Genomic DNA, 25,421 nt, shown 5'->3' on the forward strand with positions numbered 1-25,421 from the left:
CACGGATATGTCTGCGCTCATACGGAAAGCATACAGACAGCAGAGAAAATTCGACTCGCTCTGAGGCTGCAAACCTTCCCTGAGATGTTGCTGGGGGGTGTTACCTAGTGTCCCTTAGTGTCCCTCTGGTCCTCCAGAGCCCCCAGGTCCCAGTGACTGTGAGCTGCGCTCTCGGAGCCCCGCAAGAATGTTCTGGTCCCCTGGTTTTCCTCCCACCTCTTGGCTGAACCTTCTCCTTTGCCCCCTCTGGGGTGCCTCTGGGCCCCATCCCTGGCCCCCTTCTCTTCTCTGTCTCCCCAGATGATCTCATCCAATATGGCAGCCTGAAGACCAATGCCAAATCACCACGTGACTTCAAAATTATACCTGCAGCCGACTTCTCCCCTGAACTCAAGCTTCATCTTTCCAAATGCCTACTCCGTATCATTATTTGATTAATACCAGCTCGTCCTTTCCAGTTCCCTAAGCCAAAACGCTTGGGGCCCTCTTCAAGTTATCGCTCAAGCTCTACACGTCCAACGCATCACCAAATCCCATTGGTCCAACCTTCGAGATGTACCCAAAACCCAACTCTGTCAACCACATCAACGTCTAGTGCCCTGGTCAAGTCGCTGTCACCCCTCGTTTGCGTTGCTGCGATAATCTCCTTATTCCTCCTCCTTGGATACCTGCTCCCTACTCTACCTGCGGCCCCCAGATCCCTTCCTAACAAAGTGCAAGTCCTTGTCAATGCTAAGTCAGGTCACATCAATCCTCTGTTCAGTGGCCTCTCCAATGACTCCGTGGGCATAAGGAGTAAAAGTCAGGTCCCCGCGAGGGTCTCCAATGTCCTCCTGCCCTGGGACCATCCCCAAGACCCAAAGAACAACAATCCAAGACCCACCCCCACCCCCCCCCACACACACACACACTTTTCCCCAGCCACACCGACCTCGCTGCTGCTCCTGGTCTCCAGGTATGCCCAGGCCACAGGGCCTTTGCCCTTGACCTGCCTTCTCCCTTCTGGCTGGAATGCTCCTGTCCCAGAATCCACACACTTGTTCCCTCGTATCTCCTAGGGCTTTGCTCAGATGTCCTCTCCTGCCCATCCCATTTACAACTACAAATCTCTTCAACCATTACACACCCTTCTTTAGTCTTGCTTACTGTCTCTGGCCCTCAGCTAGGACGTGAACTCTACGAGACAAGGATCTCGTCCACTGCTGTGTCTCCGGGCCTGGGGGCGGTGCCTTGCACAGGGCAGGGGCTCAGCTTTCATTCAGTGAAGGAACTCCTCATCCTGATAATGTGCTAAAGGGCTCCACTGAGGACAAAGTACCCTGTTAACCTTCTATCTTCTATCCAACAATTTCTCTCACCTCTGAGAAGTCTCTAAGCTCAGAAATGCCACTTCCCTGCCCCACCCCCCCAACACACACACACACACACACACACACACACAATGCCACCACGGATCCCTAAACAACACAAAGGCTAGCAGCCGCTTTCTGGGGCTGAGCCAGCACATACCAGCCGTGCTGTATATGTTTTCAAGGCTCAGCAATTCGCTGAGGGCCCAGCCAGGGGCAAAAGCCCCTCCTAACTGCCAGGCACCCTTTTTTCCCTCCCCCTCGCTTCACGGGAGCCACAAAGAACCTAGGATCCTTCCATCTCTGCGCTCCATTCACGGAAAACCCTAAAAACTGAAGTCAGGATCTCTTCCTCTTCGGATCTGGAAGAAAACCAGAGGTGTTAAAACGGAACATCTTGACCGAATTTCCTCCGGGCAAGCTTTCCCCGGGCTCGCTCGCTCCGACACCCCCGCCCCTCCCACCAGACCCAGCGGGAGCCAGACTTTTCAGTGACTCCATCCAACGCCGCCGAGCTCTCACAGTGAACCCAGATCCGGATCCCAAGCTCCGGCATCGTCCCCAGCTAGCTCCGTGCCTGTCACTACGAATGACAACAGTTCCTTAAATCAGACCCTCTGGTAGCAAATGAGGAACACACCAATTTAGCAGAAAAATCGGTTTTCCTTAAAGCTTCTCTGAAGTTGGTTGCAAAAAGAGGAAATCGGTCCCGATTGAGAAACAGCAAAGGCCACCTGCAACTCCTACAGAATTTAGGGCTTGAAAATTCTAAGATGTTGAAAAACAAAACTCTCCAAAACAAATGAGGCCCAACTGCCCGCAGATTCATTTCTCATCTTCCCAAGTAAGTGGAGCCCACATGGTTTTTATCTGCTGTAAAACCCCTTAGAGGGTGGGGGAGGCTGTAAAAAAAAAAAAAGCACGGGTTCCAAGACAGAGAGCCTGCTGTGCGTCCTGAGCAGGTTCCTTAACCTCTCTGAGCCTTTAGTCGGTTGAGCGTCCGACTTCGCATCAGGTCATGATCTCCCGGTCCGTGGGTTCGAGCCCCGCGTCAGGCTCTGTGCTGACAGCTCGGAGCCTGGAGCCTGCTTCGGATTCTGTGCCTCCCTCTCTCTCTGCCCCTCCCCACTCACGCTTTGTCTCTCTCTCTCTCTCTCTCAAAAATGAATAAACGTTAAAAAAAAAAAAAAAGAAAAAAGAAAAAAGAAGTAAAAAAGAAACTTCAGCTGGGACCACACACACCAGCCCGTAGAAGATTCAGCAGTTACAGGGCAATGCACCAAGAAAAAGCACACACCTCCATCTGCCACCTTCCTCCAAGCGTCCCCGGGGTCTGCTTGTTTGGATTCTAATATCTGCCTAAGTATCCATCAATCTGGCTACTTCCTGGACCGCAAAAGGCCTCAAAGCTGTGTGTCAACTGAGTCTCCCAAGCCAAGCCGGACGCGGATCTCTGCAAAGATGCCCACACACTGTGCCATCACCCAGTTTGCGCAGCATGGTGCCGCGCAGAATAGGACCCACCGCATCCCCCAGGCCAGCTAAAGAGGGACGAAGGGAGAAGCGGGTCAGAGGGAATTCAAACGCAGTCACTCAGAAAAGGAGAAGCGAGGAAGCAGAGAAAGTGAAGGAACCAAAGGAAAAAGGAAGAACGTGAATAACCATCATCTGACATCTGCCTCGGCTCGCAAAGGGCTCACAGTCACGTCCTAGGGTGAGGGTGGCTCGTGCGATGCCCCGCAGGGCTGAGTAAGGAGGGCAGAGAGTTTTATGCCCATTTCTCCAATGAGCAAACTGAGGCTGGATGGAAATCTCACACACACACAGAGAACTGGACCCTGTGAACCTGCCTTCTCGTTTCTCGAGTTGCTTTCCAAACACTGCCAGCAACCACCGCGGCCCGGACAGGAGACCAGGTGCTGCGTTTGGAGGCAGAACCAGAGACGCAGAAAAAGAACCTGGTACGATTCACAAGAGCCAAAACGTGGAAGCAACCAATCTACGGTCGTCCGTCGACGGACGTCCAACAAGCAGGTGCAGGGTCGCACCAGGTGGAAGAAACCAGGCACAAAGGACCACAGATTGTGCGATTCCATTTACACGAAATGATGCCTCGAACTGTCAAATTCATCGACACAGAACACAGATCCGTGGTTGGCAGGGGCCGGGGAGGAGAAGCGGGGTAGAACGGGGTGTGACTGCTTCACGGGCCTGGGGTTTCCTTTTGGGGGAGGGGGTGCACAAAACTGTCCTGGAACTGGATCGCACAGCGCTGTGAGGGTACCAACACGTCACTGGGTTGTGTACCTGAAAATGTCACAACTCTAAGTTTTGTTCTATGAGCTTCGCCACAGATTTCAAGAACGGAGGGGACAGAGAGAAACACGAAGAGAAAGCTGGATACGGAGTTAAGAGAAGAAGGAAGTAGCCAAAGATCCTTAAGCAAGAAAAGAGCGTCCTCAAATCGGGGGACCCCCCCCACACACGTCTGGCCAGGGGGAGGTCTGCTGGGTACAGAAGGCCTCTCCTCTAACACTGAACTGCTAACAGGATGCCTCCATCCTGGAGACAAAGAGAGAACCAGGGCAGCCTGGAAAGGAACACAGAACAGGAAGCAGAAGGAAAGAACGTTGAGGTAGGGGGCTGACATCTCTCCAGAAAGACCAGCTGGAAAGGCTCAGCCTTGACTCATCTGTTCTTGATGAGGACGGAATCCTTCGTTCCCCAAAGAGGACTGAGCCCCCAGCTCTGGGCCAGCCCCTGTCTGTCACCGGTGTTAGGGACACTGAGGAGGTCAGACCCCTGGCCTCACAGAGTTAACCCCCTGGAGAGCAACCACATTCAGACCCATTGGCTAACGACCTCATCGGCGGATTAACATAATCCGTGGCTCGGTCCACCAAGTGTAAACCAGAAATGAATAAATGAAGCTTTCTTCTCTGGTGTTCACGTGGTTTCATCACATTTGGTGGCCAGGCAGAGGTCAGACGGAACATGCGACGTGGCCTGTAGAAACGCCAGCCCGTCACGACACGGCATGAGCTCTACGCGGCGACCCGCACGCAGAAAACCAGCTCTTTTAATTACAAATTCTGGATTTAGGCCCAGAGTTAAGGAATTTGACTTCAGGCCATTGTTTCTGACCGAATTCTTGCAGAAGACACATAGCGATGCTCAGATGGGCCTTTTCTCGTGCTCGGTCGTGGGGACCCTGCAGGGAACAAAAGGGACACACGGCTCCACCCTCGTGGGGCTCACGTGTTGATCAAGGAGACAGGGGACCGTGGAGCGAACGGTATGTTCATTAGGGACCCACATAAGGAGAAAAGCGGAACAAACACAGTGCCCCTGCTTAGGCCGAGGTCTTGATCCCACAGAGAACTGCATAGCGAATTCTCACATCTACATCAAGGGGACGGGCCCCGCAGGATGCAGGTGAGGCTGCCGGAAGAAAGGGCCACAGGCTCAAAGCCTTCAACGAGAGAAATCTACGGTCTCACGATTCTGAGGCCAGAAGTCTGAGATCGCGCTGGGGGCCGGGCTGGTTTCTCCCGAGGTCTCTCTCTTTGGCTTCCAGACGCTGCCTTCTCCCTGTGTCTTCGCGTGGTCTCACGCTGTGTGTCCCTGTCCTCATCACCTCTTAGAAGGACGCCCACAGGACCTCATTTTTTCACTGTTTTTTGTTTTTTTTTTTAGCATTTACTTACTTTTGAGAGAGAGACAGAGCCTGAGCGGGACAGGGGCAGAGACAGAGGAAGACACAGAATCCGAAGCAGCTCCAGGCTCCGAGCTGTCAGCACAGAGCCCAACGCGGGGCTCGAACTCACAGACCGCGAGATCGTGACCTGAGCCGAAGTCGGACGCTCAACAGACTGAGCCACCCAGGCGCCCCATGCAGGACCTCTTTTTAACTTAATTACTACTTTAAGGACTCTACCTCCGAATAGTTACTTTCTGGGGTACTTGGGGTTATCACTCAACATAGGAATTGGGGGGCATTCACAGTTCAGCCCCTCACCAGCCCTGAGTGCCCCCACTGCCCTGGCCTGAGCAGCAGACAAGATGGGTCTCAGGAAGCAGCCTCAGGAGCAAGTTCAAGGGGGCCCGCGGGGGACGGACCACCCAGCACAGGGCTTAGCAGGTAGGACAAGGCTGACAGCTTCCTGCACAAAATCTCTGAACAGACCTCGTATGGACATCAGCTTCCCCCAGAACCTCAAACCACGTTCACGTCCACCGTCACCTTCAAAATCCTTCTAGGCAACTTAAGAGGCACAGGATGGGGGTCACCACACTCTCACGGACCCATCAAAAACCTGGTCAGAGATTTGAAATGAATTTTGCAGGGCACCTGGGTGGCTCATTCAGTTAAGCATGTCACTCTTGGTTTCAGCTCAGGTCATGATCTCACGGTTCGTGGGTTCGAGTCCCACGTGGGGCTCTGTGCTGATGGCTTGGAGCCTGGAGCCTACTTCAGAATCTGTGTCTCCCCCTCTCTCTGCTCCTCCCCAGCTCATGCTCTGTCTCTCTCTGTCTCTCAAAAATAAGGAGAAGGAGAAGAAGAAATATTTGCTAAGGATGCAGTTCACAGAAAACTTGCCCACTCCTGGGGGCGGGGGATGGGGGTGTCTGTCACCTTCAAACTGCTTCCCTCCAGTCTTCTCACCTGGGGCGCAGCCACCCATGGGAGAACAACCTCCTCCCCTCCCTCTTCCCGAAACTATGAGAACTTCAAAGACCGGGACTCCGTGATTATCCATCAGGCCCGCCGTGCATCCACAGGGCGCCCCTCTCCAGCTTCCCCCGCGTCTCACATCGGTCCTCATTTACAAGACTTACAGCAGAAGCTGAATACGTACACAGTCGTGATAATTTGCAGTGAAGCACAATTTACACTTTCTCCTGCCTCTCAGAGAAATCATTTCCCCAAGACTAATAATAAAGCAGACGGGCCACCTAGAGTAAAGCACCCTCATCCGCCAGCCCCTGAAAGCCCGGAGGAGGGGTGGGGGTGGGGGAAATGGAACCAGAAGGCTGTACTTGAGTTTGGCAGCCTAGAACAGTACCCCCCACCCCCCGCCCCGCCAGGAACTGCAGAATAGGAGCGAACGTTTTGCCTCACAGGCACAAAATCCTGGGCTTTTCCAACGGAGTCCAGCAGAGCTCCAGGGGCTTCCTGGAGGAGGTGCCCGAAGAGGAAAGGGAGTGATGGAGTCCACTGAGTGGGGGGTGTGGGCAGAAGCACAGCCCCAGCACACAGACCTCCATGAGTCAGCGCCCATGAACACCGAGTCTGGGAAACCGACTTTCACCCAGGCTCCGACTCCCCCTTCCTCCCATTCGTGCTGGAGCATAGCTTTCTTCTGGGGCCACGGTCCTAGTCAGAGCCAGAGGGCAAAGGACTCAGGCCAGAGCGGTCTGTATGGCCCCACCGGAGTGCCTGGCAGTGCTGTGGCCAAGCCCCATTTCCACATGTCCCCACTGGCTGGGCTCTCCCCCCACCAAATACACACTTTGGAATGAGGAAGAGAAGCCTGGTTCATGGTTTTCATCCTGGCTACTTTCTCCCGGGCAAGGCTGAGCAAGTCCCTGTGAAATTTCAAGCCTTATCAGGATCTCTGCTGCCATCCCCACCACGGGGCTCCTCAAGGGCACACACAGATCAGGTCTCTCAGTCTCGTCTCCGTCTGGGCACCCACAAACCCCAAACTACCATCTCTCTGATCCCAAGCTCCCAATCGGCATGCATCATCTGGCCACAGTGGTAAACAGACACTACTATTTTTTTCTCTAAAGACCAAAGATCGCCTCCTCTTTTCAAAGCAGGGAGCCAGACACACAAAGACTCTGCCCTCTCGCCGGGGTAGGCTGCTGTGAGCCTGGAGGAAAGACTTTTCCTCTGTTCCCTGATTAACAGAGGAAAGCGGAAAGAAAGGATGAGCAGAAAACCCCAAAAGTGGAGACGCCTGGGTGGCTGAGTCGGTTAAGCGTCCGACTCTCGATCTTGGCTCAGGTCGTGATCTCGCGGTTCATGGGTTCGAGCCTCGCATTGGTTTCTGCGCTGATGGCACGGAGCCTGCTTGGGATTCTGTCTTTCTCTCTGCCCCTCACCTGCTTGTGCTCTATCTCAAAATATATAAATAAATTTTTAAAAAAAAGAAGAGAGGGGTGCCTTGGTGGCTCAGTCGGTTAAGCATCCGACTTCAGCTCAGGTCACGATCTCACGGTTCGTGGGTTCGAGCCCCCTGTTGGGCTCTGTGCTGACAGCTCGGAGTCTGGAGCCTGCTTTGGATTCTGTGTCCCCCTCCTCTCTGCCCCTCCCCTGCTGCACTCTCTGTCTCTCAAAAATGAATAAATTTAAAAAGAAAAGAAAAAAGTCCTAAAAGTGCCACCTTGAAGGACTGGATTATAGAGCCAGTGCAGGTGGGAACTGGGGCACAGCATTTTCCCACTATTGTGGTACCCCTCTGCCCCCCTCAAAAAACCCACAAGGGTGTTTAACAGTTGCAGCTGGCTAGCTGAAAGAAGGAATCAATGTCCCGTTTGCCGTGTCGCACAGCCCATCAACTTTAAAACAGAGAGGAGGGCATCTACCCTCACTCTGAGAAGGAACCTGACCAGTCAGGGAGATGTCTCCGGACCTGATGATGCAATCTTCTGCAGAAAATTCTGTGTTTACACGATGCTTTATCTGCCACATGCCCCAGGATAAGATTCCCTTTAGTTACTGACCTGTAGGTAAGGCTTCACTTGGTCACACGGAGGGTCACACTGTGCCCCGATGTCCATGGGGCATTTATGCCAAAAGAGACAGTTCCAACGTTCAAGGATGCTCTGATGATGGCCTCATTATCCCCATTTTAAAGACAGGGAAACTGAGGTCCAAGGTCAGGTAATCCGCATGCCCAAAGTCTCCTAGAGCCAGCGCCCACACCCAGATCTGTTCAGCTGCCAACACGGTGACGCCCGACTGCCTCCCCCACATACTACAAAAACCAAGAAAACTCCCATTCTGGGATTCTAGGAGCGACCCAGTAATCAAGTCAGTCTGGCAGGAGATCAATTTCCTCCACACCTGTTTTCTCTTGCCAGCAGGAAATAATAAAGGTTTGTTGCCCTTTATATACAAGGTGACAAGCCTACTTCATGTACTCGAGGTATTTGATCCCACAGCGGGGATGCTGTGCTCTGAATGGTGCACTCTCTCTCTCCAAGGTCTTATCACCCACAGTCCTTAGGCGTAAGGTGTGTGGATGGAGAACAGAGATTCTGTAAGAACGTCACTCTGTAAACTTTTTACTGTTTTCTCCCCCCGGGTGAAGCCCACAGATCCCATGCAGAGCAAACCAAATCTTGCATACATTGGTGGAAGTGACTGAACCGTGGTTCTTTTTGGGTTTTTTTTGTTTGTTTTTAAATCAAATGCTGGGGCGCCTGGGTGGTGCAGTCGGTTAAGCGTCCGACTTCAGCCAGGTCACGATCTCGCGGTCCGGGAGTTCGAGCCCCGCGTCAGGCTCTGGGCTGATGGCTCAGAGCCTGGAGCCTGTTTCCGATTCTGTGTCTCCCTCTCTCTCTGCCCCTCCCCCGTTCATGCTCTGTCTCTCTCTGTCCCAAAAATAAATAAACGTTGAAAAAAAAAAAAATTTAAATCAAATGCCTATGCCTGATAGTACGATAAGAGATGAGTCTATAAAGATCAGAGAACCAATCCTTGACCTCAAAACCTCAACAATATGATAAGGGCACAGAGAATTCCAATACAGGGGGGTGAGTGCTGAGAGGTCTGGAGGAACACAGGGGAACTGTGCTGCCTGGGTCTTCCCAGGATGCTAACACCCAAAGCCAACAAATGGGAAGTTAATCTGGCTACAAAAGAAAAGAAAAACAGAAGAGACCACAGCAACAAAAACAAAAACACAAAAAGCGAATCACCAGTTAAAAAAATGGTCCAAGGGGTGCTTGGGTGGCTCAGTCGGTTGAGCACCCCACTCTTGGTTTCGGCTCAGGTCATGATCTCGAGGTTCGTGACACTGAGCCCCACGTCGGGCTCTGCACTGACAGTGTGGGGCCTGCTTGGGATTCTCTCTGTCTCTTTCCCTCTCTGCCCCTCCTCTGCTCACTCTCATTCTCTCAAAATAAGTAAATAAACATTTAAAAAATAATAAAAATAAAAATGGTCAAAGAATCTCAACAGACGTTTCTCTAAAGATATACCAATGGCAGGGCGCCTGGGTGGCTCAGTCGGTTGAGCGTCCGACTTCGGGTCATGATCTCACGGTTCGTGGGTTCGAGCCCCGCATCGGGCTCTGTGCCGACAGCTCGGAGCCTGGAGCCTGCTTCGGATTCTGTGTCTCCCTCTCTCTCTGCCCCTCCCCTACTCATGCTCTGTCTCTGTCTCTCAAAAATAAATACATGTTAAGAACAATAATAAACGAAAAAAGATACACTGATGGCCAATGAGCACATGAAAAGATGCTCAACATCCTTAGTCATCAGTAAAACACACACCCCCACCTCCAGGAGACCCCACTTCACATCCACTAGCACAACTATAATTAAAAGGACAGATAATAATAAGCGTCGGCGAGGAGACAAAATGGAATTCTCCTCCACCGCTGCTGGAATTGTAAGATGGGGGGGCACCTTTCGGAGAACAGTCTGGCAGTTCCTCAAATTGCTGGACCCAGCACTTTCTCTGGTCACCATGTAGAGTTACCACTGGACCCAGCACTTTCGCTCCAAAGTATATACCCAGAAGAAATAAAAACACACAGCCACACAAAAACTTGGGTTTTGTTTACATAATAGGTGATGGGAATTACGTCTATTTATTTATTAGTAATCTCCACACCCAACACGGGGCTCGAACTCACAGCCCCGAGATCAAGAGTTACACGCTCTTCCCACTAAGCCAGCCAGGTGCCCCCAAGTCCGTGCAAAAACTTGCACACAAACATTCGTAGGAGCAATGTTCATACGAGCCAAACAGAAGAAATAACCCGAATGTCCAACAGTGGAAGAATGGATAAATAAAACATGGTACATCCATACAGCGGAATATTACTCAGCCATGAAAAGGAACGCAGTCCTGATTCACACTACCATGTGGATGAACTTGAAAACATTATGCTAAGTGAAAGAAGCCAGACACCAAAGACCATAAATTGTAGGATTCCACTTACAGGATCTATCCAGAATTGGCAAATCTCTAAGACACAGATGAGTCACTGCCTAGGGCCGGGATGTTGGGGGGAAATGGAGAGTGACGGTTCATAAGCAAGGGTACAGATGAAATGGCCCAAAACTGATCATGGTAATGGCTGCAAAATGCTATAAATATGGTAAAAAAAAAAAAAAAAAATCACTGAATTGTACGCTTCCAAGGGGATATGAATTATAACTCAATAGAAATATTACAATAGAAAGAGGGGTGCCTGGGGGGGGTGCTCCATTGGTTGAGCGTCCAACTCTTGATTTTGGCTCAGATTATGAACCCAGAGCTGTGGCATGGAGCCCGAGTCAGGCTCTGCACTGAGTGTGGAACCTGCTTAAGATTCTCTCTCTCTCCCTCTGCCCCTCCCCCCGGCTCGCGCTCACTCACTTACTCTCTCTTAGAAAGAGCGAGAGAAAGAAAGAAACAGGGGCACTTAGCTGGCTCAGTCATTACAGCATGGGACTCGATCCCAGGGTTGTAAGTTTGAGCCCCACACTGGGTACAAATATTACTTAAAAACAAAATCTTTTTAAAAATAAAGTAAAACAGAGGGGCGCCTGGGGGGCTCAGTTGGTTAAGCGTCTGACTTCGGCTCAGGTCATGATCTCACGGTTCGTGGGTTTGAGCCCCGCGTCGGGCTCTGTGCTGACAGCTCGGAGCCTGGAACCTGCTTCAGATTCTGTCTGTCTGTCTGCCTGTCTCTCTCTCTCTGCCCCTCCCCTGCTCGTGCGCTCTCTCTCTCTCTCTCAAAAATAAATAAACATAAAAATTTTTTTTTAAATAAGATGCCAGGCCGATTGTGCCCGCAGGCCACACGCCATGACCACAGTACTGCAATGGGACAGGCTTGCACGGTGACCTCAGAGGGGCCCTTGGAAAAAGGTTTCTCCCACCTCAGTAGCGCCCCCAGTGGAGGCCCCAGGAAACAGGCAGCTATCAGCAAGCAACCTGGCACGATGCCCAGAGCACACGGGGTGTCAAATCCATTTACAGGGTGTATACAAGGTGCCAGAGCCCCTCCAGGCTCTCCCGACCCTCACAGGAGCCCCATAAAACTTTACAAGGTTCTGCAGCTTGCCCAGGGTCCCACAGGCAGCAAGGGCTGAGCCAGGACTGGAACCCAGAGCTGCCACACTCTTGCCACACGGGTGGGGGGACGTGGTGGGGGGGGACACGGTCCCGCCCCGCCCTTGAGTGTGTTCTGAGCAGTCCACATGCGGGGCAGACACAGGGCTCACATTCCAGCTCACAAAGCAAACCACGCCAGGCATCCAGTGTCCCCTCCGAACTGATAAAGGGCTTCAAGATATGGAGGCCACACCCCGCTGCAAGACTGTCCTGCTGGGATCTGGCGAGAGACCATCCTGGCTCGCTCTCTGCCATCGAGGTTCAGTCTGCAGTCAAGACCCCGGCCGGCCACGCTCCCGTCACTCACCACTGTGCTCCCCAGCCTTGCTTCGTCCACGGCCAGCTCCCGTCCCCAGCAAAGCGTTCCTGAGCGTCACACCCGCCCTGTGACGGAGGGACCCCTCTGGGCAAACAGGACACCAGCCACCCCCCTCCCCAACCTACCTCTTGGCCACCTCCCTCTCTGTCCTCTGATTAAATAGATTCAAAGAGGAGTCTAATTCCTAATTCCAAAGCCTGTGTTCTTTCTATTACCCTGGGTGGCCTCATATAATCCACTAAAATAAAAAAAAAAAGATAAACAAAATCCAATCTAATCTCAGGACTTAATCATGACTTACAGGCAAATTTAAAAACCCCTCAGGTGATTTAGATGCTTTGCTCCTCTAATCGCAGCCCAAAAGCCAACAACACGATCCTAGCTTGGGAGCTAGAGGTAGAAAATGCAGAGCTTGGGGCCCTAACCCTGACCTACTGAATCAGAATCAGAATTTTATCAAGTCCCCACGTGCTCCGCACATGTGCTCCGCATGTGCGTTAGTGTGTGAGAAGCATGGTCTCAGTGCCCTGCAGTAATGTGATGTCGTACAGGCAGGTTGTAAGCATGTGCCGTCACCCAGAACACAGTCCCAGACCCTCATAACTTTCTTAAAAATATGAAAGTATTCGGGGACTTAGTCAGTTAAGTGTCCGACTTCGGCTCGGGTCACGATCTCATGTTTCATGGGTTCAAGCCCCACATGGGGCTCTGTGCCGACGGCTCAGAGCCTGGAGCCTGCTTCGGATTCTGTGTCTCCCCCTCTCTCTGTCCCTCCCCCGCTCGCACTCTGTGTCTCAAAACACGAATAAACATTAAAAAATTTTTTTAATAAACATTTAAATATTTAAATGCATAAATAAAATAAAAATAAATAAATGACAATATTAGGCTTGAGTATCAGATTAGGAGAGTCTGTGCTGGGCATTTCCTTGGTTATCAAAAACTCAACCCAGTTTCATTTTTCATTCTGAACACAACAAAGGCTTGCAGGGAAAGAGAGAGAGAAAGAAAGAGAGAGAGAGAGAGAGAGAGAGAAAGAGAAAGAAAGAAAGAAAGAAAGAAAGAAAGAAAGAAAGAAAGAAAGAAAGAAAGAAAATGGAAGGAAGGAAGGAAGGGAGGGAGGAAGGAAGAGAAAGGAAGGAAGGAAGGAAGAAAGAGGGAGGGAGGGAGGGAAGAAGGAAGGAAGGAAGGAAGGAAGGAAGGAAGGAAGGAAGGAAGGAAGGAAGAGAAAGGAAGGAAGAAGGAACTTGCTAAATGAGAACACTAGACTCAGATTTCCTATTTCTAAATTATACTAGGAATCAGAAACTAATGCCTCGGTGACATTCTTCCCCAAGCCACTGCTAAAGTAAAGATCCTCTGTCATGATGAAATTAGGACAAGGGCTCATTTCTGTAGAATTTTTAAAATACCACTTCTAAGGAGTTTTTATAATCTAATTAGTTTTTTTGTTATTGACTGATCCTGGAGTTCTCCGTACATCAAAGAAGCAAAGGAGACAGGAGGGATTAAGGCCCTGGAGACTAAAACAGCTTTCATTCCAAAGGAACAAGTGTGAAACTCAAGTCTCCTAGGTCACCTGCCAGAGTCACCCTGGAGGGGACGGCGCATCCCTTAGGGCTCCTCAAAGAACAGCCACTAACCTCAGCTCCCTGTCTTGGCTGTAGCTCACCGAGCCTTGTGGAGAGATAGTCCATAGTAGATGCTCAAATACAAATGCCTGCTTTTGGTTGAACTAGAAGTTGTGACAGATGTATTGACCACAAAGAGGGAAAAAAAAAAATCACAGAAAGTCTAGGGTCAGAAAACGACTACGTCTGTTCAAGACTTCTAGGTGAAATATCTATTCCTGGGTCCAGGAGGGTGCTAGATGCCGGGACAGCTTGGGGATGGGGAGAGCGGCTTCCTGAGAAAAGTAAGAGTTCACCCTGGCTCTCAGGAGCTAGAGGGACCCGTGGAGGTCTGCACTGTGGCTGAGGACTTAGCGTCAATGGGAGCTCTTCAGACACGCAGCACCTGGGGCCCTATCCCAGGTCTGCTGAGCCAGAAATCTAACCAACAAGACCCAGGGAGTTCATTTTGAGAACCCTGTCTAGAAGCACTGAATTCAGGGGCACCTGGGTGGCTCAGTTGGTTGAGCATCCAACCTCATCTCAGGTTATGATCTCACGGTTCGTGGGTTCAAGCCTCGCATCAGGCTCTGTGCTGATGGCTCAGAGCCTGGACCCTGCTTCCCATTCTGTGTTTCCCTCTCTCTCTCTGCTCCTCCTCCGCTCATTGTCTCTCTCTCTCTCTCTCAAAAATAAACAAACATAAAAAAAATTCTTTAGAAGCACTGAATTCAGTTTAAGAAGCACGGCTGTAAGGATGACCATTCAACGCTGAGCCTTAAAGAGCCCAGAACTGGGGCATCATCCCACCCCCACCCCCCCCCACCGAGTGAACACACAGGTGGTGGTCAACAGAGCTGTCCACACATATTCAGCTCGCTCCTTTCCTCCTTCTGCGCACATGGCGAGACGGCTACCTAGCACATTGGGTGTGCTTTGGTCAATGAAATAGGATCACAAGCAAGTATCGTAAGTCGCTTCCGGGCAGAAGCTTTAGGGACCACTGACATGCCACCAGCAGGATTCCAGTGGTTGCTGCTGCATCCTGGGTCCCAGAGGGTCTTACAGCCCCAAACCAACTTGCAATGGACCTGCAGCCCGAGGAAGAGGCAAACCTAGGTTGTTTTACCCACTGAGATCTGGGGGCTGTTTGTTACGGCGGCATATCCTAACCCATCCTGACTGATACAGCACGTAGCCCACCGTGCCCAACCCTTCTGCTACTCCCTGCTGAGAACAGCTCTGTCACATCATTACCTGAAGGAAAGGACTTCTTTTAACCCCTGAACAGCATCACTTAATCCAACTTCCCTCCCTGCTCTTCAAACTTCACTGTGTCTGTTACCTTCTTTTCTCCTTTCCAGATTTCCTTGCGCATTTACGCTTTTATCTTTCCGTGCCGTAAGCTTTTTGGTAAGCTGCTTTAAGTCTTTTTTGCAACAAGGTGATAGACAGATAGTCACATGTACAGACACACCAGATGTGGCTCCAAGTGAATTTTGGCTGTTTCCAAAAAAAAAAAAAAAATTAAAACCACCTCCCCTCCCCCAAAAGACAGAGATTTGCTGCTAACTAAGGATCTTTAAAAGAACGGGGTCCTGAGCCACCAAGTATCCCTTCAACCTGTTCTCTCCACGAAAGGACACTTACAGAATGCACGTTACACACGGTCCCTGCTTTTAAAAAGCAATTCATTCCTGGACATGCCAGCTCTCTTTGCCTCGTCATACGGTGAATCTAAACTACACTGACTCCATGAAATATTTAACATCACTGACCAAATCCCGTATTTTTTTTTTTTAATTCAGCTTCAATATAGCTGTCGAGCCCCTTCTGCCCGTCTGACCTTGTGCTCGGCACAAGTGAGCCTTATCTTAGCCAGCTCCTCCTGGTGGACGGTGAGGCTGTGGCCAATTCACACTCCAGCATTAGACACGGTGCCACGGTGGGCTTCCTGATGCCCACGGCTTGCCGATCAGATGCTTCCGGGGTCCAAATTTCTAGAAATGGAACCGTTGGATCAGAGGACATGTACGTTATGAAGGCCTTTAGAGTATATTGCCCAATTACCCTCCAGGGAGCACAGGACGATCTTCCCACACCCCTGCCAATGCTCGTTCTTTTTTAACGTTGACAGTTTTCATTAAAGGAAGTGTGTTTTTTAAAACGTGCCATTCTTTGCTTACCAGCGAGACTGAATATGCTGACGACGACTTCGCACACCTTTTTTCATCAAGCATCTACCCAAGCTCTCTGCCCATTCTCGTACGGATGCGCTCCTTTGTGCATGTTTTCATAATTTATAAAAAGCGCTTTCTGCATTCAAGACGTTAACTTCTTCCCAATTTTTATTTGCCTTTCCCTCGTGCTTTAAGGAAGGAGTCTCTGGTGGCAGAATGGACAGACGATTCACAGGAGGGGCACCTGGGTGGCTCAGTCGGTTAAGCGTCCAACTCTTTTTTTTTTTTTTAATGTTTATTCATTTTTGAGAGGCAGAGAGAGGCAGAGCGTGAGCAGGGGAGGGGGAGAGAGAGAGGGAGACACAGAATCCAAAGCAGGCTCCAGGCTCTGAGCTGTCAGCACAGAGCCTGACGTGGGGCTCGAACTCACGGACTGGAGCCTGCTTAAGATTCTCTCTCTCTGCCCCTCTGCTCCTCTCTCCCACCCTCTATCTCTCTCTCCCTCTCTCAAAAAAAAGGAGAACATAGTCAGGAAAGGGTTATCACAACTCACATGCAATATGCAAGAGGAGAGACGTGCACCCCCAGAGTCAATCCACCGACAAGTGTTTTCAGGCCACCTATAGAACACACCCCAGGTCCGCCCCCTTACCACGGCCACGCGGCCACCACCCACGGCCACCACTGAGCTTCCCTTCCTACCCTCCTCACAGCCAGTCTGCACTCGCCAGCCCAGATGAGCTCTCCAAAACACACCAGAGTGCGCCCTCCCCTCTGATCCAACCACAGGCTTTCTGCGGCACTTAGAAAACCAGCCACCAACCACCGCCGGAAAGAAGGGACAATCACGTGACGGGTGGCAGCGTACCAGTACAATGAAACTGCACCGTCTGCACACAACATATAAACGAATCAAATCAGCACGTCGTATTTCTTAACTGTACACCACGTTCTGTGTCCAATATCGTCCACTGCGATCAGCCACGGTGGCAGTTCGGATACCCCAGAAACTGGCAAACGCTTCCTCATCAGGACTTTGCACCTCCCCGCCTAAGCTGGTCTTAAACATTTACACACGTACCAGCGGAGCGGGGAAGAAGGCTCCGAGTCCGAGAACGATACTGTCCTCCCAAAAACTGCTGAGAAGGAGAGAGCTCCAGACGAGGGACCAGACGAGGGACCCGGCAGAGAGTTGTATTGTCTCTGGCAACTGCCTGGACAGACAGACGGCAAAGGCCCACATGGGGAGGACAGCCCAGGAGATGCCCGAATGACAGCAAGAAGCAGCTGGACCCCTGGAATGGAGCTGTCTTTAGTGAAGTGCCCCCCAGAACCGAAATGTAAACCTGGGGTAAGGGCAAGGAACCCCAAATTATTTCACAGCACGTTTCTTCTACTGTGCAGAATACGGACTTTTACGGAACAATCAAGTTGTGCGTATCTGAACTTCTAAACTACACTCAGCCTATAAACTAAGGATGGCTTTTATTTTTTTTTTATCATTTATTTTGAGAGACAGTGCAAGTGGGGGAAGGGCAGAGAGAGGGGGGACAGAGGGTCCGAAGCGGGCTCTGCGCGGACAGCCTCACAGCAGAGAGCCGATGCGGGGCTCGAGCTCACGAACCACGCCATTGCAACCTGAGCTGAAGTCAACGTTCAACCGACTGAGCCCCCCAGGTGCCCCATGAAATGGCTGAAAATTTAAGCAAAGGAAGAATAATGCCAAACGGCCCATGAAAATTGTAACAAAGTCAAACCTCAGTGTCTGTAAATAAAGTTTTATTGGCACTGAACCACACCCATCGGTTTTCGGATCGTCTATATCAGCTTCACAGTCTAACGGCACAGCTGAGTAGCTGGGACAGAGACCATATGGGGCACGCTCGTGGCTCACCACCTCTGGCTGGCTCACAAATCCCGGTGACACAGCCCCTTGGCCACAAAACCTAAAATGCTTCCTAGCCTTATACAGAAAAAGTGTGCTGACACCAGGGAAGAAGGAGAAGTCTTTGAGCAACGTTTCTAATGGAGAGCAGACTGGGCTTGCTAACATAATGAACAGGAATAGAGAAGGTAAGGGGGGGGGGGGGTGACAAGAAGGGGTGGGGGGGAGACAGTGCCAGGGGAGGCGGAGAAGAGAGAGATGGTAGGGACATTCACCGTGGTTTGGTGGGTAGGGGACAGAAGGCATTGAGGAGGACTGACAGATGAGGAGTCGACCCTGGACGTAGGAAACTGAGTACCTGGGGGTCGAGTCTAAATCTCAGCTCGACAAATGAGATAAATACAGTCGACCAAGGCTAACCTAATAAAGCACATCTTTTTTTTTTTTTCTTTTAAATGTGTATTTATTTTTGAAACAGACAGAAAGTAAGCGGGGGAGGGGCAGAGAGAGAGGGAGACACAGAATCCAAAGCAGGCTCCAGGCTCCCAGCTGTCAGCACAGAGCCCGAGGCGGGGCTCGAACTCACGAACTGTGAGATGGTGACCTGAGCCGAAGTCGGACGCTTAACACACTGAGCCACCCGGGCGCCCCAAATAACAGAGCACGTCTTTATCAGATAGCAGACTGGGGAGATACTAACCGTGCAGGGAGGAGGCAGGGGAGTCCTCGCGAATCCACGAAAACTTCTCACAAATTCATACATCTGTTGGATCCGATGAACCAGAGGGCAAAGCGGGACCACCTGCCGGCCGCCATTGCTACTTCTCTGCATAGGTGGAAACGCCACCCCAGGAGCCTCGCCGGGGCAGGGAGGGAGGAATCTAGTAATTTTGCCAGGCGGCTCCGTGCTGGCATTCTGTGAGAAAATGTGCTCCCTTGCCGCTGTGCGTAATAAGGGAGCAAAACCCAACAGACCGACGTCCCCTGGAGCAGCCTCACAAAAATCCCCACGCCTGACATGTACCGAACATTCTCTCTCCCGAGCAAAGTGCCGCCCGGCATCCACGCTCATAGAGGAGGTCACTCAGACGGCCAGATAAAACACAGGTTTGTTTCTAGGCTGGAAGAGTCCAGGAAGGTCAGCATCTCATTCACGTTTCTAGGTGGTCACGGGCAGCAGGGATCCACGTGATGGTGAACAGATGTCAGGGATTCCTGCCGACGTGTTGCTAAGGGAACTTTTGTAGAGATGCCCTGAATCCCTGGCATCCGTAAGCCCTGCCCACTGCTTTGAAGTCCTGGGGCGGGGGGCACTTGACCAGCCCCGTGCGCAGCGGGGACGAGGGGGTAGGTTCCCGAACAGAGGCGGACGGAGGGATGAGCTCAAGGTAGATTTTTCAAACAGCGGGAACTACTACCGTGGACCGCGAGCCCCCAAATCAAAGGGCAGAATGACTCCGTGACGACCGCACAAAGCACGCTGGTCTTTTTTGGTCACCGTGCCATACTCTGCGAGCCACCAGCCCTAATTACAGCTTTGGGAACAGACCGGATAATGAACTGCCTTAAGAAAAAAAGAAAAAGGAAAAGAAAAAAAAAAAAAATTGACAAGGTCACACCCACTTTAGGTAACGCTCCCGTTAGAGAAAAAAAGGCCGTGTATTGAAATCAATTTGTGTAGGGGCGCCCTGGGTGGCTCAGTCGGTTGGGCGTGTCTGACTCTTGGTTTCGGCTCAGGTCATGATCTCACGGTTCGTGAGTTCGAGCCCGCATCGGGCTTTGTGCTGGCAGCACGGAGCCTGGTTGGGATTCTCTCTCTCTCTCCCTCTCTCTCTCCGCCCTCCCCCCACTCACTCTCTCTTGTATCTCTCAAAAGAAATAAACTTAAAATTTTTTTAAAAATGAGTATCATAAAATCAATTTGTGTAACAAAGCAAGCATCCACTAGATACTGGGCAGCTAGGATACACGGTGTCTATTAATAACCAGCACAAAGCCGACCCAACCCAAGAAGGCTGGACGGCCAATGCCCCAGTGGACAGACTCAGGCTTTAGGAACAGGAAAATCTGGTTCCAAATTCAGCTGCAACATTTATCAGGTGGCCTTTATAAAGAAATCCCTGGCACCTTAAAAAAAAATTTTTTTTTTTAAAGAAGAGAAAATCTCGTCTGAGGATGGCCGTGGAGAATTTTCTAGCAAACCAGCTAAGACTCCTGCACCCTGCCTCGCTCTGGGGAGGCGCTCTCTCTCATCAGTTTAGGCTGGCACACTGTGCCAGACGTGTTCTCCCTCCCCTCCTGAGGTTGCCAGTGTGCAAAACAACCTTCAATGGACCTGTGTCCATACCCATACCCACACCCGTATGCACCTCCTTCCCACACAGGATCTCCTGCTCCAGTGACTCGGTTTACCAATCGAATGTGCCAGAAGTGAGCTGCCAGTCCTGAGCCCAAGCCTTAGGAGGGCCGGGCAATTCGTAACGTGCGTTCTTGGAAGCCGGCCACCCTGGAAAGACTCCAGCTCCCTGCTAGAGGGAAAGGCCGTGCGGAAAGGCCCTGGAGGATGCGACACAAAGCGAAGAGAAGAAAGTCACTTGGAAAAACACCAACACGCCAAGCGAGAGAGTGAAAATGCCACTTTGGAGTCCCTGCCCAGCTCTGCCTGCCCCGGGGACCCCAGCCCTGGCCACCGTGAGGCGTGACAGATGCCAAGAGAGACCAGCAGAAGAACCACCCGGCGGAGCCCGGTCGGTCCCCAGCAATGTGCGACGTGATGGTAAATGCTTGTGTCGCGGTACTGAGTTCCGGGGTGGCCTGTTACACGGCCATCGATTATCCACGGCACAGCCCCCCTCCCCAGCTCCACGTCCCTCACATCCACACCTTGGAAGCTCCGGCAGGAGCACGTGAACCCAAAGCGAGAGAACAGAAGGCGGAGAGGTGACCGGGTTCAAGGAGGGGACGTCTCGTTGTGCTGGCCAACAACGTCACGTCGCCCTGGCCCCTGAGGCCCGCACCTCGTGGCCAGACGGCAGATTCTCAGAACAGCACTTCAGTCACGGAAAACTCTGGGGTGTTTGTGTTCCAGTCTTATTCCCCCCTCCAGAATTATTTCCCAAAAGCTCTGGGGGTTTCCACAGATGCCTTACAGTATCTTCTGGGTCCCCAATTTGTTCTCTCCATTCAAAGTTAAGAGCAGACGGCGGGGAATTCCTGGCCCTCCAGCCACCGGATCTGCCCACGTCCAACTCTCGGGCGCTTCCCCAGGGACGGGCATCTGGGCTCTGCCTGCCTCCCCCAGGAGCTGTTTGTCAGGCACCAGGCACCCCACAAGTCTGGCAGAAACCTCTGCCCCCACAGGGCCTCCAGTCTATGCAGGGGATCCTGGCCTGGCTTGGAGCGGGCAGAACATTCCCCTGAAGTCTCCAGCCCCCGTCTCAGCTCCTCGACCACGTCTCCCATGTATCAGGAAACTTCTCAGCTCCTCCCCTTCTTCATGCAAGGCTGAAGAGACCCTCAAGAAAGATTATTCTGGCGGTTCTTATCTCAGGGCCCTTACATCTCACCTTACATCTTTCTTGGGAAAGACGCGTTCCCTCTTCCAGTGCTCTCCTCCTCTGGAAGGCTCCACCATCCCCTTGTGCCCAGCCCTTGGCCCCCCACACTTCTCCTCTTGGGCTGACACCTTCCTGGGGGCCGCTTTCTGGAAACCAAGGACGTGCTGTACCCTTCTCCCACTTCCTCGATGGCCTGACCAAAGAGATTCTCCCCCCAGGAACCAGGACAAGAATCTCCCCAAGCTGGCCTCTCCCCCGGGGCTGGCCGGCCTCCAGGACAGATCTTTCAGCTCTGTCACAGCTAGCTCCCAGCTCCCCTCCGTGGGGTGTGCGGCTTGCAAAGCCAAGGGCCTCTCAGTTCCACTTTCTTTATCCGAGCGAGCAAGGAATCCTTGAGGAGCGTCCATCTTGCATATGCTGTTCTCAACCTGCTGCACCCTTCCGCCAAGACGGGGCTTCTTGGTATCACTCTGTCCACCACTCCTGGCGGTGCCCCCGCCTCCCCACTCCTCCACCAGGAGGCTGGTGCCGTCCGTTCTGTCTGTACCTGTCTCCCCAGCAGCTCCCCTGGCCTCCAGATCTCCATGCCTCCAGCAGGCACACGTCCCATGAGGATTCCCACCTCCGGGCCCCGTCTCCAGCCTCCTGGCTCCTGCACTAACGTCCAGGCTTGACGAACCCGCTGCTTCCCCAGACGTGTGGTTTCGTGTACCGGCCAGTCCCCTGGGAGCTGTGCGTTCTCCACGAACCGGGTCTGCCTTTGAGGGCTCACCCCAGCCCCCAGGGACTCTCCCCACATATCCTGCAGCCCGACCCAGCCCTCCGCCCTTGAGGTCCAGCCTGCTCACCGACGAGGTGCCCAGACACAAAGGGCCCGATCTCCGATCCTTCCTACAGGGACTGCTCTTGTCCTTTCCCGCAGCATCGAGACCATTCCCTCCTTCACCTGTTAGCGGTTGAGCCCACACTGTCACGTTGAAAACCGGCACAGAGGTAATATTCAGCCCTCTGAGCCGCTAAGCAAATACACAAGCATTACTCCCTCGGGCAATTGCTTTCACTTCTGCTCACCTGGGATGTGGGAAGAGCACCTCCCCCTTCACAGAGCGGTCAGGGGAGCGGGCGCCTAGTGGGTGCTCCACAAACGGGCCCCCCTCTCAGCAGTACTGCTCCCACACATGGGCACCCCCCCGGCGCGTCACCAGTTGGCAGCTGTCCAAAAGCCCCTCACTCACGCGCCACAGATTTGCTCAGCACATCTACCCGCAGGACGCGCCCGACCCGGCTGATCGTTCTGTTTGCCCCCTGGGTCTGGCTCAAGCCTCCCTCTCCCCAGAGGGAAACGCAGAGCCCCCACTCTTGCTAACAGCAGCCTAAGACCCCACCAGCCCCACCCACACCCCAAAACACTCCTTTTGGGCACCCAGCCAGGGACGCTCCTGACCGGACAGACCCACAACTGCCAAATTTCCACATCAGTGCTTCCTGGAGAAGTGTGGTCACCAGGGGAACTCGAAAAGAGGAGGCTCTCCCAGGGCTGCTTTTGAGCCACCAACAGGGAGGCCGCGACACCTGTTTTCTTTTACTTCTGAACCTCGGCACAGATCTGAGGAACACACCTGAGCCTTCCCTGCGTACACAGGTGTCTCAAAATACAGAACCAAAAAGCGCCCTGGAACGTCCTCTTCTGCTCAGACCCTGAAATCTCTTCCAGCCTAAATTTTGCTCAAATGCTCCTAATTCATAAGGAGGAGGGGAAATTTTTGCATTGCCCTCTGGACCCTGGAAGAAGGCTCTGTGAATCCAGCCGGGGTTCTGATCATATTTCCACAGGATATTTCTCAGCAAACTCACCCATAACCATTTCACCACATCCATCCATCCATCCATCCATCCATCCATCCATCTTTCCTTCTCTTTCTTTTTCTTTCTCTTTCTTTCTTTGGGTCCCACGGAGCAATTTCTCTCAAAACTTCCTACTCTGTTCTTTGCAGAGTAGGTCAGGGGTCAAATTATAAATAAATGCAGTCTCCAGTGATTTGGGGAGGTGTTTCAGCAGAACGTTTATACTATATACTTACACGGTTGTGGGTAACCGCCTGTTTAAGGCCAGGCAACAATCTGGCAGCCCTTTGGGAAAGGGGATAGCCTATGAAGTCACTCCTCCCCAGCCCACCCCCCCCCCGGCCCCCACCAAAGGACTTCAGAAACTTCGGAGGCCACTCTGGCTGTGACCGAGAGCTCAGCGATTAGAGAACAAGGAGACCTCCCAACTGTCACCCAGACAATAAACAGCCAGCCGACTTGGCTCAGCAGGTCCTCTGCAGCCCTGGGGTCAGGCCAGAACCCCCGGAACAGACCACTTTTAGGTTCTGGACCTTAGCCTGGGGGCACTGGACCAGGGGAGGAACCCCAGGATCGGGCGGGCGGCTCAGCTGACCGGCAAGTGGGCGGCCCCCAGGCAGCCTGACCCGGGGCAGCACGACCGTCCTCGGGTCGGCGGGCTCCGGGGCCCAACCGATGACGCCGCTGTTCCGGATCCCCAACCTCCCAGCCTCTATGCCTAGACCTCCGGACTCCGCAGCCCTCGGCCGGCCCCCTGCCACCGCCGGGAGCGCGCCCGCCCGCTCCAGAACTCACACAGGCAACAAGTTCTCCTTCCTCAGGGCGGCCACGATGTGCTCGGGAGGCCCGGCACGGGGGGCGCTCCGAGGGCGATCCCCGCGCCGCCCGGCCCGGAGGGGCGCCCCGCTGGCTCCACCGCACCCAGAGTCGGGGCGCGCAGCGGCTGCACCCCCAGCCCGCCCCGCGGCGCCCCCTCTGACGGGGAGCGGCTGGGGCGTCCCCGGTGCGGGCAACAGGTACGCGAGCGCGCCGAGCCCCGCAGCCCCGGGTCTCCCGGCCCCCCGGCCCTCGCCCCTTTTACCTCCAGCAACTGCACGTAGCTCGCGGGGAACCAGCCGCGGAGCCCGTCCTCCTTCTCGCCTTCCCACCAGCCGCCGTCCGGAACCTGCAGTAGCCTGATGAGCTCGCCCGCGGCGAAGCGCAGCCCCTGGCCGTGCCGCTCCCCGGAGAAGGGGTACAGGGTCCGGCAGCGGGCGCCGGACATGGCCTTGGCGCCGGGGTTCACAGCGCAGCCTGCATCCCGGCCGAGCCCCGCGGGCTGGGCAGCGGCTCCGCGGGGTCCCAGGCGCCCGGCGCTCCGGGCTCCCGCGCTCTGGGCGCGCGCCGTCTCGGGGGGTGCGCGGGGGGTCCCCGGGCAGGCGGGGGACGCGCGCGCGGCGCAGGGCAGCGGAGACTCGCTGGCTTCGCGGAGCAAAAGCGGCGACGCCCCCGGGCCGGGCGGCTCGGAGCTCGGGCGCGGGGCGGGGGGGGCGGGGCTCAGGGGGAGGAGACCCAGGCGCCGCGGGCTCCGGAGACAACTTCCCGGGGACGCGGAGCGCGGGCTGCGGCCGCCGGGGTCGGCCGGAGCGGGGGCTGCCCGGGCGCGCGGAAATGCGCAGCTCCCGGGGGAGGTGGTGGGATCCGGGGCATCGCCGAGGGCCCGGCTCCGCGGCGAGGGGGCGGCCGGGCGGTCCGCGGAGAGGGGCTGGCGGCCGGGATGGCCGAGCTGGGGCTCGCGCGGAGGCGAGGGGGCGGGGCGGGGGCGGGGCCAGGGCGGCCACGCCCGCCGAGGGGGCAGGTCGCTGGGGAGGGGTCTCCCCGCGCGCGCCCCCGCCGCCCCGAGCCGCGGCGCTAGCAACGCCCTTCGGTGCGGGCTTTGTAGGTCTGGTGGCCGCCGCCGGCGGGCTCCGCGGTCGCTGGGAGGGACTGTGACTGTGGCCGCCGCTGTCGGGGTTGAACCTCGGGCTGAACTTGACTCACCAAGACAGGTTTGCAGCCTGGCGCCCGAGCCAGGAGGCCATGTGTTCACTGGAAGGACTGGGGTTAGGAGTTGGTCGAATGGGAGGCAGGCCAATGAGGATACGTGGAGGAAGCGGGGAAGGTGAGAGGGACCGCCTGCCCCCCCCCCCACCCACCCACCCAGGGTACCAGTCTTCCTGAAATCCAGGTGGGCCAGGCGGAGAGGTCTACACTCACATAGTCAATCAACAAACAGCAGGAGGCCGCCACGTTCCATGCACTGAGCCGGGTACCCAGGCAGGCAGGCTCCATCCAAGCTGTCGGCGCGGAGCCTGA

The 25,421-nt window shown here is 53.8% G+C and overlaps 1 protein-coding gene across 2 annotated transcripts in view; it reads right to left on the bottom strand.

The window, feature by feature from the left end:
- Positions 1–24,835, bottom strand: part of GAS7 (growth arrest specific 7) — a 217,687-nt gene extending 192,852 nt beyond the window's left edge. The window contains exon 1 of one of the 2 annotated variants that reach the window (XM_045487364.1): positions 24,169–24,826. In XM_045487364.1, the coding sequence (XP_045343320.1) occupies positions 24,169–24,351 (183 nt within the window). In that variant the 5' untranslated portion in view covers positions 24,352–24,826. Of the gene's footprint in view, positions 1–24,168 lie in introns of both variants that reach the window. The other variant, XM_045487365.1, reaches the window with a different exon arrangement.
- Between the last annotated feature and the right edge of the window lie 586 nt (positions 24,836–25,421).

The sequence above is a fragment of the Leopardus geoffroyi genome, chromosome E1 (genome assembly GCF_018350155.1).
Source record: "Leopardus geoffroyi isolate Oge1 chromosome E1, O.geoffroyi_Oge1_pat1.0, whole genome shotgun sequence".
NCBI lineage: Eukaryota > Metazoa > Chordata > Mammalia > Carnivora > Felidae > Leopardus > Leopardus geoffroyi.